The following is a 16141-nucleotide window of genomic DNA, read 5'->3' as shown; positions in this document are numbered from 1 at the left end:
GGACGGGAGCTAGGGCTCCAGACCGTGGCCGCCCGCACCCACGCCAGAAGGGCCACCAGCGTTAGTTTCACCTGCCGCACGCTGTTTACTTCCTCGCTGGGTGCCAGGCCCTGCTCTTGGCCCCTCACATGCATGATTTACATACTCCTCTCACACCATTCGGGACAAAAGGGAACTCTCATTTTCCCGATTTTCCAAGTGAGGAAATAGGCACAGAGAAGCTAAGTCACTCGCCCAAGATCTCCTAACTGTAAAGTCAGACTCGAACCCGGGCAGCCCCAGCATTCCCACTCGGAACCTCTCCTTTTCCAACTTGGGCAGAGGCGCTTTTTCATTTAAGAATTCTCCAAACTTGGCCACCCCCAAGGGAAGGGACTCGGCCTCGCCAACTCGCACGACCTAGCCGGGCTCCGCAAGTCCAGGGCTGCGGGTCGCGGGTGGAGGAGCGGCGCCTCCCCTGGGTATTTAACCCCAGTCTGGAGCCCGCGGGCGCCGGACGCTCCTGCTCCTCCCAGCTCGCGCCTCCCCGCCCTCCTCCCGGCTCTCCCGGCGCGCCCCACCCTCCGCCCCGCGCTCGCCTCGCGCACAGGCACCGGCCGGCGGGCGCGGGGAGCGGAGAGCGGGCCGCGCTGGCCTCTTCCGAGCCGCCCCCTGCCGCGGCCGCCGCGCATCGCCCGGCCGGAGTGCGACGCGGCTGCCCGAGTCCGGACGCCGGCCCCGGACGCCCCGGGGACGGACGGGCGGCTGTGGACGCCAGCCGGCGGCATGGATTCAGATTCAGGCGAGCAAAGCGAGGGCGAGCCCGGGACCGCCGCAGGTACGAGGGGTCGGGGCAGCCCCGCCAGGAAGACTGGGGCATCGAGGAGGGGAGGCCCGGGAGGGAAATCGCGAGTATTTCTCGGAGCTGCCAGGCGGGAGGCCGATCCCCAACAGTCCGATCCTTTCCAGGCCGGGACTGGGACGGCTCTGCGCTCTGACTTTGCTTTGGGATTTTCTCCCCATTGCATTTGGGCGCTGGAGGGAGCGTAGGTGCGTTTGAGGGTGGCTCTCCGTGCTGCAGGGCTTGGGTCGTCGGGCCGGGGCACGGGGTGGGGAGGTATTGGGCCGGGGTTGGGGTAGGGGGGCGGGTGACAAGGTTTGGGAAATCCGTGTCCTGTAGTTTGCTGCAGTGAGGGTTGCAACACATCTGCTTTTTGAAATAACTTTCCAAGAGCCGACCGGGTCCTCGAACTCCGAGCTCCAGGGACGCTGCGGAACAGATGACCGGCTCCTAGGGCGTGACAGGACATTCGGGGAAGAAAATGCCCCCGCGGGTGGCCAGGCAGGACTCAAACCACAGCTCGTGGTTGCGGTTCCCGAGGTTGCTAGATGAGCCGGTGAGGAAGCGTTGGCCCATCGCTGCCCTGCACACGCGGAGGAGATCCCCCACGAAGGGTCCAGGGAGACAGACACGTTGGCGCGCGGGGGCCGAGCTTCGCCTTTAACGGGCGCAGCCAGGTTTCACAATCGATAGTTAATCGAAACGATGGGTGGATGCTTACTTAAGAAAAAAATGAATGTCCTCCCCCGCCTCTCCCTGATACTGAGCAACAGGAGGAAGCCACCCACAGCCTTGAGTCGACTTACCGCCGGGCTCTGCCCACCTACCTCCACTGGCCCGCTCCGCCCGCTGCCCACGGGTCCAGGGCCAGAAGACCTATGGTACTCACACGTACCCGTGGCTCCCCTCGCATCACACCGCCCTGCAGGCTGGCCCTGGCCAGCAGACCTGTGACCTGAGAGCTGGGGTCCTCGGGTACAGATCCGAGGTCCCAGACTAGTCCCCACTCTTCCCAGTTCAGACCAGGGTCCCCAGGGTGGGGACCAAGTGTCAGCAGGCACCGTTGGCCCAGGCGTGCCTGTGGGAAAGGCAGGCTCAGGAATCAGGCAGGTCAGCGCCAGAAGCTGTGCCAAAGGCCCTGCATATATTATTCTCCTTCATCCTCACAGCACCTAGCCTGGTGGTTATTATCTCCATATTCCAGAACTGGGTTAGGTGGCTTACCCATAAATCATAGCCAGGGCCTAGCCAAGGGCGGAGTGACTGCCTTTCTGTTGCACCTCACAGGGCAGCTGTGGTAAATACCTACAGCTGGGTGGGAAGAGAGGAGGATGGCAGAGAAACAAGGTGGCATCATCAAGATGCCTGTGTGTGAGGACTCCTATCTCTGTGCAAGGGCCACCTGCTTTCTGTAGGTATGTGTGGACCTAATTAATAAACATGAGCTCTTCTCCAACCTGTATGTTCCCATGACTATGAAGCACCAAGCTTTTGTTTCACAGGTGGCTTGTGGATCTCTTCCCATCATTTAAAAGTTCCAGTGGGTGTTTGTGTGTATCCAAGTATATCTCTAGAGTTCAGGAGGAGGAGGGGAGGTGGATACATTGACACTGAAACTTTACTCTTTCAAAATCTCAGGAACATGCTCTCCCAGCTCCCACCCTCAGATCTTTTATGTCAGTTGATGGAGAAGGGGAGGATAGGAGGCATTGAGAAAGAAGAGGGGAAGAGAAGGTGGTGGAGGGACGGGGGGCCGTAGCAGGAGACACTCAGAAGAGTTGGTACTTGGATGACAGGTGAGGAAAAGAGTTCTGAAGGGTCTGGTTGCTTCTCCTGGCAGCCTGCTCAGCAAGGAATATCCCTGGGGATTCATGTCTGTTTGTGTGGAAGACCGCTACACGGCTAACAGCAGCTGAGCCGTGACTACCGAGGTTGGATGGATCCCATGAAGAAGGGCAGCCAGTTCTGTGAGCTGTCACCATTTGTTTCTGCCTTACCGTTTTCCACAGTCATTTCTTCTTCCTCTGTGTGCTTGAATCTCACAAGTTGAACATTTATTTGAATGTCACAAGCCATTCTGCTAAATGGCATTCAGTCTCACTCATCACTTTCAATCTTAAAGTCTTCATGACACACCTTCAAAACTAAGTGCTAATTCATCATCTAGCTGTGGCTACATCCTATCGAAAGGAAACTCCTGTTGCAGCTTCAGATGCAGTTTAAATTATCCATAGGGCTGATCATTGTCCCTGTAAGTAACATGACATCCATCTGTGGACCTGTATCTGTGCAAGCTGAGTGGGTTTGTAACTGAGGACAGCAGAGGAAGTGGGGTGTCTTGGAGTATTAATGTGTGTATTTGTGTGTACCCACCTCACAGGGAGCTGAGATGAAGGGCTGCTTCCTCCTCAATGCCCTCTCCTTCCTGAACTTGTAGAAAAGCCTTGCTGTAAGATGGACCGTATTAAAGTTCTGAGTCTGGACTCTGGAATCAGAAAGACCTCGGTCTTAATCTCTACCCTCGTGTGTTCTAAGTTGCTTCAGTTGTGTCCGACTCTTTGTGACCCCATGGACCATATCCCACCAGGCTCCTCTGTCTATGGGATTCCTCAGGCAAGAATACTGGTGTAGGTTGCCATTCCCTTCTCCAGGGGTTCTTCCCAACCCAGAGATCTAACCAGCATCTCTTACATCTCCTGCATTGGCCGGCGGGTTCTTTACCACTAGCACCACCTGATGGGCAAATTAACTTCCCCATCTGTAAAATGGGGATAACATTTAATAACATTTATAAAACATGTATAAAACATTTATAACATGTATAAGACAGTTAGTATTATTGTCATTATTATTACATTAATGTAATTGCCTGAGAAGATTTGTTTTGAATTTTCTCCTTTTCACTCTGTCTTGTGTATGTGTGCGTGTGTGTGTGTGTGCGTGCACACGTGCACATGCACACACACGTGCAGATGTATTTGTTTGGGAGAGATTATTTTTAAGTTACCCCTTCTCATCCTCATGTTCTAGTTCAAGGCATAAAGATGGGGTCCTTCAAAACTACTGCTTTCACCATCCATCTCTTCTGGCTTTAGAGAAAGTTGCACAAAGTAGAGAACACCTTATCCAGTCTACTTTCTAACCTGGAGGTTAGCCATTTTTATGCCACTTCCAATAGAAGAGTGGTTAATCCCCACACACACTGGTTCACCTTTTCCCTTCAAGGTAACAGGAGACAGGGGAGATAGTCACTATTCTTCTGTCCATTTTTGCCCATCTCATAACCTTCCTGGTCAAAAACTGGCAGAGGAGTGAGGAAATGTCTTTACTGTACCCCTTTCAAGAGCCTTTTCCAAAGACCTCCACAGTATCTGCCGTACTGCTCTCTCATGGAGCAGTCCCTACATAGGAAGGTCAGAGGGGGAGTGTGGATAAGATTTGTCCTAATCTGCATTTTCTGTTTTTCAAGAAGCACAGGATGGTGCTTCTATGTCATTCTGCTGCCTGCAGCTCTCCTTTGCCTCTCTGTAGTTTTATGGTTCTCTCTATGATTAGGAAAGAGACAGCGTTTATGGAACACTGGATTCTTTCCAGAGACCCAACTTGGCAGTCTCTCCTTTGACAAACCCACCATCTATCTCTCAGAAATCTTAGAGCTTGGTATATTAACTCAGCACTGATTCAGATTCTTTCCTAAGAAGCAACAAGCGAGTAAACATTAGCAGTGCCAGTTTCTTTCCTTTCTGACTTGTAAAACTGAGATCGTCTACCCCAGCTGAAACAGACAAGCTCCTTCTACCCAGAGCTAGCGCGAAGCAGTCACACTGATGGAGCATCCCTGTGGCTGGGTAGGTGCCACAGAAAAGCATTTCTATGCGATGGAGTTGGGATGTGATAAGGAAACCTCAAGATAATAAAGGAGTGGGAAAACAGCAGGCTCCTGACTTTGCCCTCCCTGTCTTTCCCATTCCCTAGGTTCTAAGCTTGTTCCAGGAAGACAGAGTGGCAAAGGAGTGGGTAGGATTCAGTAGTTAGCCAAGAGGAGATAAGGTGTTCCAGAAGTCAGACACCATTGAGCAAAGGCACAGATGAACAGGGAAGCAGTTGGAGTGGAGGGCATATACTAAGGTGTGCATGTGTGTGCTAACAGTCGCTTCAGTCATGCCCGACTCTTTGTGACCCCATGGACTATAGCCTGCCCGGCTCCTCATCTGTGGGATTCTCCAGGCAAGAATACTGGACTGGGTTGCCATGCCCTCCTCTGGGATACCAAGGTGTACTGGGAAATAAAGTTAGATGAATGTAGGGAGAGCCACTTACTAGAGGGGTCTTAATAACTTGGTCCTGGCAGCGCTGAAGGAGCCCCAGCTGAGCTGATAGCAGAGCAGAGATGTCCCTGACTGAGAGCTGTGTTTTCAGAAGCCACGTCTGACAGACACGAAGTAGGGGGATGGCCTAGGCTTGGAGCCTCGGCTACCAGGGTGTGACCACACAGTCAGAGGGGATGGTATCCCTAAGCGAGGCAGAAGAGGAAGGATGCAAATGCCATCAGAGAAACAAACAGCAGAAGTTGGTGACAGATTGTACAAAAGCAGTAAAAGGAGAGGGACAGTGCAAAGGGACTGGCGTGTTGAGTTGGGCTGAGGCAGGGAAATGCAGGAGACAGACTTCCCCACCCGGCCAGTGCTTCCTTTCTTTCCATCAGATACTTAATAGCGAGGAAAAGACCCTGAAGACAGGAAAGATTGAAAGCAGGAGGAGAAGGGGATGACAGAGGACGGGATGGCTGGATGGCATCATCGACTCAATGGACATGAATTGGAACAAGCTCCGGGAGATGGTGGAGGACAGGGAAGCCTGGCATGCTGCAGTCCATGGGGTCGCAAAGAGTCGGAAATGACTTAGCGAGTGAATAACAACAAAGTTTCGCTCAAAGGCACCTCCCCCCACCCACAGTAAATTATGCTGGGACATTGGTTTTGGAGGATCATGGGGTTCTGGAGTTTGTTGATTCTTATTGTTGGGTTATTTGTGGAGGCTATTCAGTAACATTCGTCGCCTGACAAATTAACAATTGATGGACTGAACAACCAAACAACCATGGGTAAGGACACCACCTGGGGATGATGAACTACTTGGCTATCAGTCACAGTCCCAGGTCTCGTCCTTACTTTGGACACTTTCAGGGGCTTCGGCCCCAACCACACCGTGGGCTGCTGTGAGGATCAGGACCTTGTCCCATTCTTTCATGTTTCCAGTGTTTTATGGACATTATAAATGAATGGGAAATTTGAGGAGCCTCCTGAGAGCTCTGCACTAAAAGGCCAGATGGACAGCCAAAATCCTGTCCTATAAAGTAGGGCTGCCAACGCTTTCCTTCAGTGCTTTGCTTCAGTGTTTTAAGATCACTTGCACTATCTGGGGCTCTGTTGGAAAGTATAGGGGCATGAAAAGAGATATAAGGATACAGTCCATTCTGTCTCTAGGAGGGCTTGGGATCAGATGGGCAGATAGGACACAGGTACTGATGGCCACAGCTTAAGCCAGTACAGGAAGACTCTCACACCATTGCCCTGAGGTTAGATCCTGCCACGTCTCTGTTTATACGTTTTCTCTTGACACCAGCCACTTTCCATTGTGTGTTTTACAGTTATTCCTGTACATGTCTAATCTCTGGTATTAGTCTTAGCTCCCTAAGGGTAAAGACTGGGCCTTTTTCCTTTGTATCACCTCTCATCACCACCACCTGTGTGCCCTAAACACAGTGGTAGGTTACTGCCTGGCTGGCTGGCTGCTTGGATAGATGGATGGATCTACAAATGCTGTTATAAGTTGGTTCTCCAGGAAGCAGACCCTGAGATGGAGGTTAGCATGCAATGTGTTTACTGGGAGAGGGTCTTGGGATCAATACCTGGGGAAGACAAACAGAGGGGAGGGATGCCAGGCTGGGCAGAGGGAGAAGCTGAGCTGCAGAGCAGGCCCAACAAGTTGAAGGTGGAAAGCCCTACAGAACTGAGTTGAGGTGAGGGACTAGGCTTTTATATCCCCTGACATAATGATCAGTCATAAGATGCAGGCCATCCCTGCATCTTGGACAAATCTGCCCCTTCAGCTGAGAGCTGTCTGCAGGCAGCACTTCCAGCAGCTGTGGAGCGCTTGGCCTTTCATTCCTGAAGGGGGACCTGGAACGTACACCATGGCATCTACCACGGGTGGCCTCCACAGTTCTCCAGGAATGTTTCATGAGGGGTGGCAGCCCTGCCTATGGGCAGCTATGAACATTATCTGGACCTAATTAGGGCAATTTAGATAGCCAGATGAAATTAGCCATTCTAGATCTCACAGATCTGCACCCAGCTGTTCAACCCATACAACCCAATAGATATTGGTTCATCATCTGTTTTGTGTTCAGTATGTGGGGGGTACTATGGTAGCAGACAGAAATGGTATTAGGGACCTCCCTGGTGGTCCAGTGGTTAAAACTCCACTTTCCAATGGAGGAAGTATGGGTTGGATCCCTGGTAGGGGAACTAAGATCCATCCCACATGTCATAGGGTGTGGCCAAAAATCAAATAAAATGTTTTTTTTTTCTTTTTTAAAAAAGAAATGGAATTAGATGTGGCCCTGCCCTCAAGAGGCTTGCACCCATAGGGAGAGAAAATGCCTACCCAAAATGAATCTGTAAAATTGACAGCATCAGCAATAAATAGTGGAGGATCCAGGGACTTCCCTGGTGGTCTAGTAGCTAAGACTGCACTCCCAATGCAGGAGGCCCAGATTCAATCCCTGGTTGGGGAACTAGATCCCACATGCCGCAACTAAGACCCAGTGCAGCCAAATAAATTAGTTGAAATAAATTTGTTGAATAGTGTCAGGTTTGGAGCATGGGGCATAATGGTCTGGGGTTCTGGGGGAAGGCCTCATGGCGGAGATGGGCCTTGAGGACAGCCCTGAAGGAGTGAAAGATTTCGACGGGGAAGAGAATGAGCCAAGGGACTCAGAGAAGAAGGGACAGACAGGAGTCCATGTTCCCGTAGCCCGGGGGGCCCCCTTAGAGGGCTAAAAGGAAGAGAGGGTGGACATATTTAGAATGTCAAATTGGGTGTTGTGGTAGTTGTGGCCAATGTGTAAATTTCTGGAGATGGAGACAGAATGTGTATGTGTATGTAAATATAAAGCTATTTTCTACATTATTTTTCCCTAAAAATATGGCACCTGCTTTTTTATTTGTCAGCAAAACCAAATTATAGTTACACTTTCTATTAGCACTTTTCTTTAATTGGTTCATTTTCCTCCAGAGTTACCATTGGCTCCCATCTGAATTCACATGTAAATCTCTGTAAAGACACTATATACATAATTTTGTTTTGTTTTTCAGTCACTTGGCTTCCAACTCTTACTGTAAAATGCTGTGTAGGTGGGTGTTTGGGCTGTACTGTGTACAAGTATAGATATGAAGGCTTGAGAAGAAGAATTTAGCAGATAAGTTCTCTTGAGATAGCCCAGTCTAAGAAAACATAAAGAGTAGTGAGAACCCTTTTCCCCAACATATATTATCACATGCCCCCAAAACATATTTTTTATACATCAGAAGTGCTCTTTTTAGGCAACTGCATAGCACAAATTCTGAAACTGCCTTAGAACAGTCTTCATGTTCATATTGGATTTCCTAAACATCATTGCCTAGGAATAAAATTGAGCTTGTTCATGGAAAATCTAGTGTGCAGACTATAAAAATGGAATGCTTGGCCTCAAAGAAAGTGCTAGACACACCCTAATAGAAACCAGGATTTTGTAATTCAGTTCTCAAGGAAAAAAAAAAGAGAGAGAGAGACATTGGTGGTATCCAAATGCTGGTTTAAACAGCTGAAAAACCACAGGAGCAGCCACTAGTTTCTAGATTGTCTTCTTGAAAGTAAAATATGCTTTCTGAGAAACTTTTCTAGCCTGAAAAGGAAGTATTTTGGTGATACACAGCTTTATGGAAATTCACAGTTAATGTTTTTATGGTGGAGGCATCCAGGGTCATGTGCGGGAGGAAATTCTGTAAAGGGTTGTTCTGGTGAGCACACACATCCCGCATTCCTAATTTGGGGCCTGAGGGTTATGCTAGGAAGATATAACCAGATTTTGGGGGAATAATATGGGAGGGAAGTGAAGGGGGCTGTCTGCCTGGCAGGCCTCTGCAGCAGCTCTTCCCTATCCCACTTGAGTCTGGTTCCTTGGTTTGCTTGGAATGACATTAAGAAAGTTAGGGAGAGAAGGCTGGGGTCCAGGTCACAGGGAAGAGAAAGTAGATTTAAGAAGTTGTGGCATATACCAAACAAGATGAGAAATGGTCTTTGCCAGCCAGAGTCCAGTCCCAGAGGGCTGGTACTGAATGTGAAATAATAGTGATGTTTTGAGTTTGTACTTAATTTTATATTATTTAAGCACATAAAATGTATTTGAGACCAGGTTAACTATTTATATGATATTTAAGACTTACACAGGCCTTATAGGTTAGGTACTATAAATAGCCCCATTGTATAGGCCAGGAAACTAAGGCACAGAGAGGTTAAGTAACTTACTCAGGGATGTTCAGTTTCTCAGTGGATATGAAGCCAGTCTAAACTCGAAACATGGTGCTCTTTACCAGGTAAACTCTGTTGTTGGATCAGTAGATGCCACCAGGCTCCTTTACATCCGCCACCAGCTCCCACAGCGCCCTTGGACTATAAGGTTCCTTCTTCAGGCTCCTAGTGGTAGCTTAGGACATTCTACCTCCAGAAGGCCCTGTTTAAGCTGCAGACATTTCCTGCAGTGGCCCAATAATACATGGGCAAGGAGGGGCTGTCATGGGTTCCAAAACAAGAGCTAGTAAGAGTTGGTTTAGGAGGGAAGAAGAGGAGAGCAGCACAAAGCAGCTCTCAGGGAGACAAGGTCCTGGAAGGACCCTGCAGCCAGGTATACATCTAGGGTCCCGGCAACGTGGTGGAGGAGGAGATGGAGAGGAGAGAGGGTTGAAAAGCAGCATCAAGAGAGGTGCCAAACAAGTATTGCCTCTATCAGAGTGCACTTGGGCATTTTTTCCACTCCAGTATTTAGAATCATTCTAGATATAGAATCACCAGGACATGGTGACCAGTTGGACTCAAGGGCAAGAGAAAACTCGAAGTTGAGACTATAGCACAATAACGAGACACTGAGCTGAACAACTTGGGTTTGGGTTTCTTACTTATTGCTTTTCAGTAGCATTATTTTCCAACCAAAGGAATGCAAGCTCATGATAGAATATGCAAAAACAGTACAAAGAAGAAAATGAGATTGAGTCCCAGGAATAGATGGGCTTTTCCAAAAGAGTGTAGTCCAAAAGCCATCCTGAAAAATGCAAGAGACCTTTATTTAGGGAGGAAGGAAGTTTTGTAAGAGAACAAGAGCCCCACTTCTGAAATGTTTAGTAAGAACATTGGCTACTCTGCAAGACAGCATCAGCACCAGAACTGGAAGCCAGATATTCTGGCTCTATTGTTCCCCCAAACATATGTAATTTTAAAAAAGGATCAGAGTAATTCTGGGTGTTGGGATATCAAAAGGACCACTCCCATGTTTCCTTTTGACACCTTCCACCGTGTTCTTGCCATCCCTCTCCCCTTCTCCTCTCCTGAGCTTTCTCCCTCCCAGCACAGCTGCCCAGAAGTCAGACACCACAGGCCCACACCAGGCCCTTCCCATGTACAGGGCTCACTTCACCAGTCAGGAGAGCCCTACATGGAGCCCTTAGAATATTTTTACTTTTTTTTTTGATACCCAAGAATAATTTGGTAGGTTTTATAGATGCATGGTGACAATTGCAAAGGTTAATTTACTTTGAGTTTAATAACTTCCAGCTTCAGGAATAGATTTATTCATTTCTAGTTCTCCAAATATGCTTTTACTCTTTGTTTAGATTGATTTTTTACTTTATAAGGAAAGGGAAATTTGTTCACCTGTGTTAGCCTCTTTCTCACCCTTAAGATTTAATTCATTGATTCAATCTCAGTCAAACAAAGCAGGCAGAGCTAAGTTAATACAGTCAACTTTTAGCAGCCCAGAGCAGTACATGATGGGAATTAAATGTGAATTTTCTTGACTTTTTTTTTTTTTTTGGTTTCTCTGATCGTATGTAATCCTGATTTTTCCTGTTGTTGTTGTTCAGTTGCCCAGTTGTGTCCAATTGTTTGAGACCCCATGGATCGCAGCATGCCAGGCCTCCCTGTCCCTCACCATCTCCTGAAGTTTGCCCAAGTTCATGTCCATTGCATTGGTGATGCCATCCAGCCATCTCATCCTCTGATGCCCTCTTCTCCTTCCACTCGCAATCTTTCCCAGCATCAGGGACTTTTGCAATGAGTCCACTGTTCACATCAGATGACCAAAATACTGGACCTTCAACTTCAGCATCAGTCCTTCCAATGAGTATTCAGGGTTGATTTCCCTTAAGATTGACTGGTTTGATTTCCTTGCTGTCCAAGAGACTTTCAGGAGTCTTCTCCAGCACCACAGTTCAAAGGCATCAATTCTTTGGCATTCTGCCTTCTTTACAGTCCAGCTCTCACAACTGTACATGACCACTGGGAAGACCACAGCCTTGACTGTACGGACCTTGCTTTTCAACACACTGTCTAGGTTTGTCATAGCTTTCCTGCCAAGAAGCAATCATCTTCTGATTTCATGTGTGCAGTCACCATCCACAGTGATTTTAGAGCCTAAGAATAGGAAATGGAGCTGGATGCAATGATCTTATCTTTTAATGTTCAGTTTTAAGCTGGCTCTTTCACTCTCCTCCTTCACCCTCATCAAGAGGCTCTTTAGTTCCTCTTTGCTTTCTGCCATTACACTGGCATCATCTGCATATCTGAGGTTCTTGATGTTTCTCCCACCTATCTTCATTCCAGCTCGTAACTCATCCAACCTGGCGTTTATCATGATGTTCTCAGTGTATAGGTTAAACAAACAGGGTGACAGCAGACAGCCCTGTCATACTTCTTTCTTGATCTTGAACCAATCAGTTGTTTCATGCAGGATTCTAACTGTTGCTTCTTGACCTGCATACAGATTCCTCAGGAGACAGGTAAGATGGTCTGGTATTCCCATTTCTTTAAGAGATTTCCACAGTTTGTTATGATCCACACAGTCAAAGGATTTAGCATAGTCAATGAAACAGAGGTAGATGTTTTTCTGGAATTCCCTTGCTTTCTCTATGATCCAGTGAATGTTGGCAGTTTGATCTCTGGTTCCTCTTCCACTTCCTTTTCCCTGTATCCCTCCTCAATTTCCCCTTCTGCCATCCCTCATTAATACCATTTTTCTACCTGTGTCTCCAAAGGCTTTGCTCTTGGCCTTGTTCTTTTCTAACAATACACTTTCATTTGGAAAAGCCTGCCCAGTTTTCATTTGGAAAATGGAAAAGTGAAGTCACTCAGTCGTGTCTGAGTCTTTGTGACCGCATGGACTGCAGCCTCCCAGGCTCCTCTGTCCATGGGATTTTCCAGGCAAGAGTACTGGAGGGGGTTGCCATTTCCTTCTCCAGGGGATCTTCCTGACTCAGGGATTGAACCTCTGAGTTCAACTGAACCCCTGATTCAACCCCTGAGTCTGCATTGCAGGCGGACGCTTTACCCTCTAAGCCACCAGGGAAGCCCTTTTTCATTTGGAATAGCCCGCCCATTTTTCCAGCATGAAGCTAAAAGTTCCCAAAGCTGTGGTCTAACCTGGTCCTCTCTCCAGAGCAAGAATCATGCCCTTCAAAGTCATCTGGGCTTCATCTCCTTCCTATCCAGGAGACACCCCAAGGCAGCACAGCTACACCTGGACTGTTACCTTTCCATTACCCTCTCTCAGCTCTTCTGGTGGCCTCACCAGCCACCAAGTCATTCAAAATTAAATTGTGAAGTCATAAGAAGAATGAAATCTCCTATACACATGCTGTCATAGCAAAATCAGGAAATGGAGAAAGCAGGCATTATTCTCAGTTTATAGATAAAGAAACACATCCACAGAGATTATTTACCCCAGATCACAAAATAAGTGGTAGATTTCTACTATTTAAGGCTACATCCCCCTCCCCCCCCAAAAAAATGGGAGGGGCAGAAACAAATCTAAATGTTCAACCTAAAAATATATAAGCCCAGACTTTGAAGTCACATATGACCTTGAAGCACTGCCTAGAAACATTTCAGAATCTGTTTCCTCACATCCCTGGGATGGCCATCAGGTTCCATGTGTGCTCAGTTGCTCAGTCATATCCAACTCTTTGCAACCCTATAGACTGTAGCCCACCAGGCTCCTCTCCTCTATCCATGGAATTTTCCAGGCAAGAATACTGGAGTAGGTTGCCATTTCCTCCTCCAGGGGATCTTCCCAATCCAGGAATTGAACTGGAGTCTCCTGCCTTTCCTGCATTGCAGGCAGATTCTCTACTACTGAGTCACCTGGGAAGCCCCATTCAACGCAAGCATGTATTTACCTATTTACCTGAATATTATTCAGCTGTTAAGGAAAATTAATTTGGAAAAAATATAGATGTTTGTACTATAATATGTGAAGAAAGCTTGATAATCTATGATCATAATTTTGCTATATACATACATGTACACATATATACATGTATATTTATTTATACATGTACACCCATACACCTATACGTACATATCAATCCATCCCTTTTTAAAAATTTGTATTGAAATATAGTTGATTTACAATGTCCTGTTTAATTTCTGCTATACAGCAAAATGACTTGGTTATACATATATGTATACATATTATTTTTCATCCTTTTTCATTATAGTTTATCACAGGATATTGAATATAGTTCCCTGTGCTATAGAGTAGGACCTTGTTGTCCATCCATCCTGTATATAATGATTTGCATCTGTTAATCTCAAAATCCCAATCCATCCCTCTCCCCCCTCCTCCTTGGCAACCACAGTTCTATTCTCTATGTCTGTGAGTCTGTTTTTGTTTCATAGATCACATACCCCTTTTTTTTTAATAGAGAGAAGGGGAAGAAACTCTCCCTCCATTCACATTCATGAACTATTTTTTTTAAATCCTGGAACAGAATTAACCACTCTGTATGATGAGTTTGTAGGCAATTTTAATTTCCATCTTTTTTGCTTTCCTTCCATATTAAATGAGAATGTATAACTTTCAGCAGATTTTTATTTTAAAAACCACCCCAAATGAGACCCAGTGGACTTGTCCACTGCTCATCCTTCTGACTTTCTTGCAGGTTTGTCACAGGTCCCTCTGTTTTCTTCCTTGACACTCATTCTTCCCTCTGTTCCCCATGATCCTCTTCCCCATCAGACCAGGCCTCCATGGGTTCTTTTCATGGGCTCCTGCTGGCTCACTGGTGGGGGCAATTCTGGACTTCTCTCCTCAGCCCCCTTCCTACTTGCCCACTGCCCTGGCTTCAGCTCTGCACCTCCACCTTATCACACCCTCCCTTCTGAGCCCACCTGGCCTGCGCCCCCATGCCGGGTATGGGAAGCATGAAGAGTCAGGGTAGATAATGAGCTTATAGATTTGAGGCCAAGGACCTTGCACGCCAAATGGACCTGCTGGGTGAGCTTGCTGACTCAGCCATTTTGGCTCTGGACTGTGGCCTTGCTGTTGCTTGCTGACCAGCAGTGTGTGCATCCTCTATCCCTGACCCTGCTCCTTCCCGACCCCCATCCCAAACATGAGTGACTTTCAGTTTCCACTTGTTCATCCTCACATTGATTTTGTCTTTACTACTTTTACGATTTGAAAAAAAGAAGAGGCATTTAAAATTCTGTTTTAACAGGATTATTAGCTTTTTGGAGATATTGGTCTTCCACCCCTAAGTTTGAGCTGTCTTTCCAAAAAAGTTCATTATTGAAATGTTGTTGTTGATGTTTAGTCGCTCAGTCATGTCCAACTCTTTGTGGCCCCATGGACTGCAGCCCACCAGGCTCCTCTGTCCACGGAATTTCCCAGGCAAGAATACTAGAATGGGTTGCCATTCCCATCTCTTGGGGATCTTCCCAACCCAGGGATTGAAACCCACATTTCCTGCATTGGCAGGCAGATTCTGTACCACTGAGCCACCTGGAAAGCCCATTGAAAAGTTAATATGATATTAAGTATTATATGTATCTATTTCTGAAGGAATTAGAAATTATTGAGGTCTTGTAATAACCTATAATGGAAAAGAATCTGAAAAAGAATCTATACAACTGAATCACTTTGCTGAACACTTGAAACTAACATAACACTGTAAATTAACTATACTTTAATAAAAGAAAAAGAAGAAATGTATTGGGTTTTGTTTGTATCTTGGAGCTGAAAATAAGAGATATCATGGCCCCAGTATTATTTGCTGCCTCCCTATCTCCATCTTATTTTACTCTAGTCCATCAAATAGGGATAGCCCAGTCAGGAAACTCATAGGAAACAAAGGTGTTCACCCTTTAGACTCACATTAATTAGTTTTTTAACCTAGTTTTAAATTAGCTCCATTCACCTTTAATAACCGATATTCCCCATCAGCTAGGATTTTGTCTATATTTACTTTCTTGATTTATATTATAAAATATGATTATTTTATGAGGTCACAAAGAGTTGGACACAGCTGAGCGACTGAACTGAATTTATATTGATACTGATGATTATTTTACTCATTCTCAGATATAAAAACATATAGTAACTAAGCATTTTTACCCTGCCAGAAAAGTTCCTCCTTCCATTAAAAAAATCACTTTCTTAATCTTTAAGTGGAAAGCAGTATCAGTTTCCTTATTGAAAAGCCATATCTTATTAATTGCAAGTGGGGGAATATGACGACTGTGGATTTTAAAGGAGAGATCAGAGAATATGAGAGGAAGAATAATAGAGACAGGTGTACATTCCTAGAGGAAGCAGGTGTTTATGTTGAGTGTGATGGTTGGTACATCCTAAGACCAGCAGGTTCTATAAGCACCCAAGCAGGATCTCTAGAGACTATCACCTGTCTTTCCCTTCACCCTAGGAGGGAAGTCAGTGATGAGCTGGCACTCACTCATGAGTAAAGAAGTTTGGATCCAACCATTCTTGGTTTTCTTTATTTCATTTTTATTAAAAAAAAAAAAAAAAAACCCTCTCCACATAAATTAGCTCTTCGGGGCTTCCTGGTGGCTTAGTAGTAAAGAATCTCCCTGCCATGCAGGAGACACAGGTTTGATACCTGATCCAGGGAGATCCCACATGCCTTAAAAACAACTAAGCTCATGCACCACAAACTACTGAGCCTGTGCTCTAGAGCTTGGGAGCCGCATCTACTGAAGCACAAGCACCCT

General features: G+C 46.5%; 1 protein-coding gene across 1 annotated transcript in view; it reads left to right on the top strand.

The window, feature by feature from the left end:
- Positions 588 to 16141, top strand: part of TNFAIP8L3 (TNF alpha induced protein 8 like 3) — a 44010-nt gene continuing 28456 nt past the window's right edge. The window contains exon 1 of the mRNA XM_018054193.1: positions 588 to 817. Within this exon, the coding sequence (XP_017909682.1) occupies positions 766 to 817 (52 nt within the window). The 5' untranslated portion in view covers positions 588 to 765. The remainder of the gene's footprint in view (positions 818 to 16141) is intronic.

This window comes from Capra hircus, chromosome 10 (genome assembly GCF_001704415.2).
Source record: "Capra hircus breed San Clemente chromosome 10, ASM170441v1, whole genome shotgun sequence".
NCBI lineage: Eukaryota > Metazoa > Chordata > Mammalia > Artiodactyla > Bovidae > Capra > Capra hircus.
The sequence above is the reverse complement of the archived record's forward strand: the minus strand, read 5'-3'. Positions and strand labels throughout refer to the sequence as shown.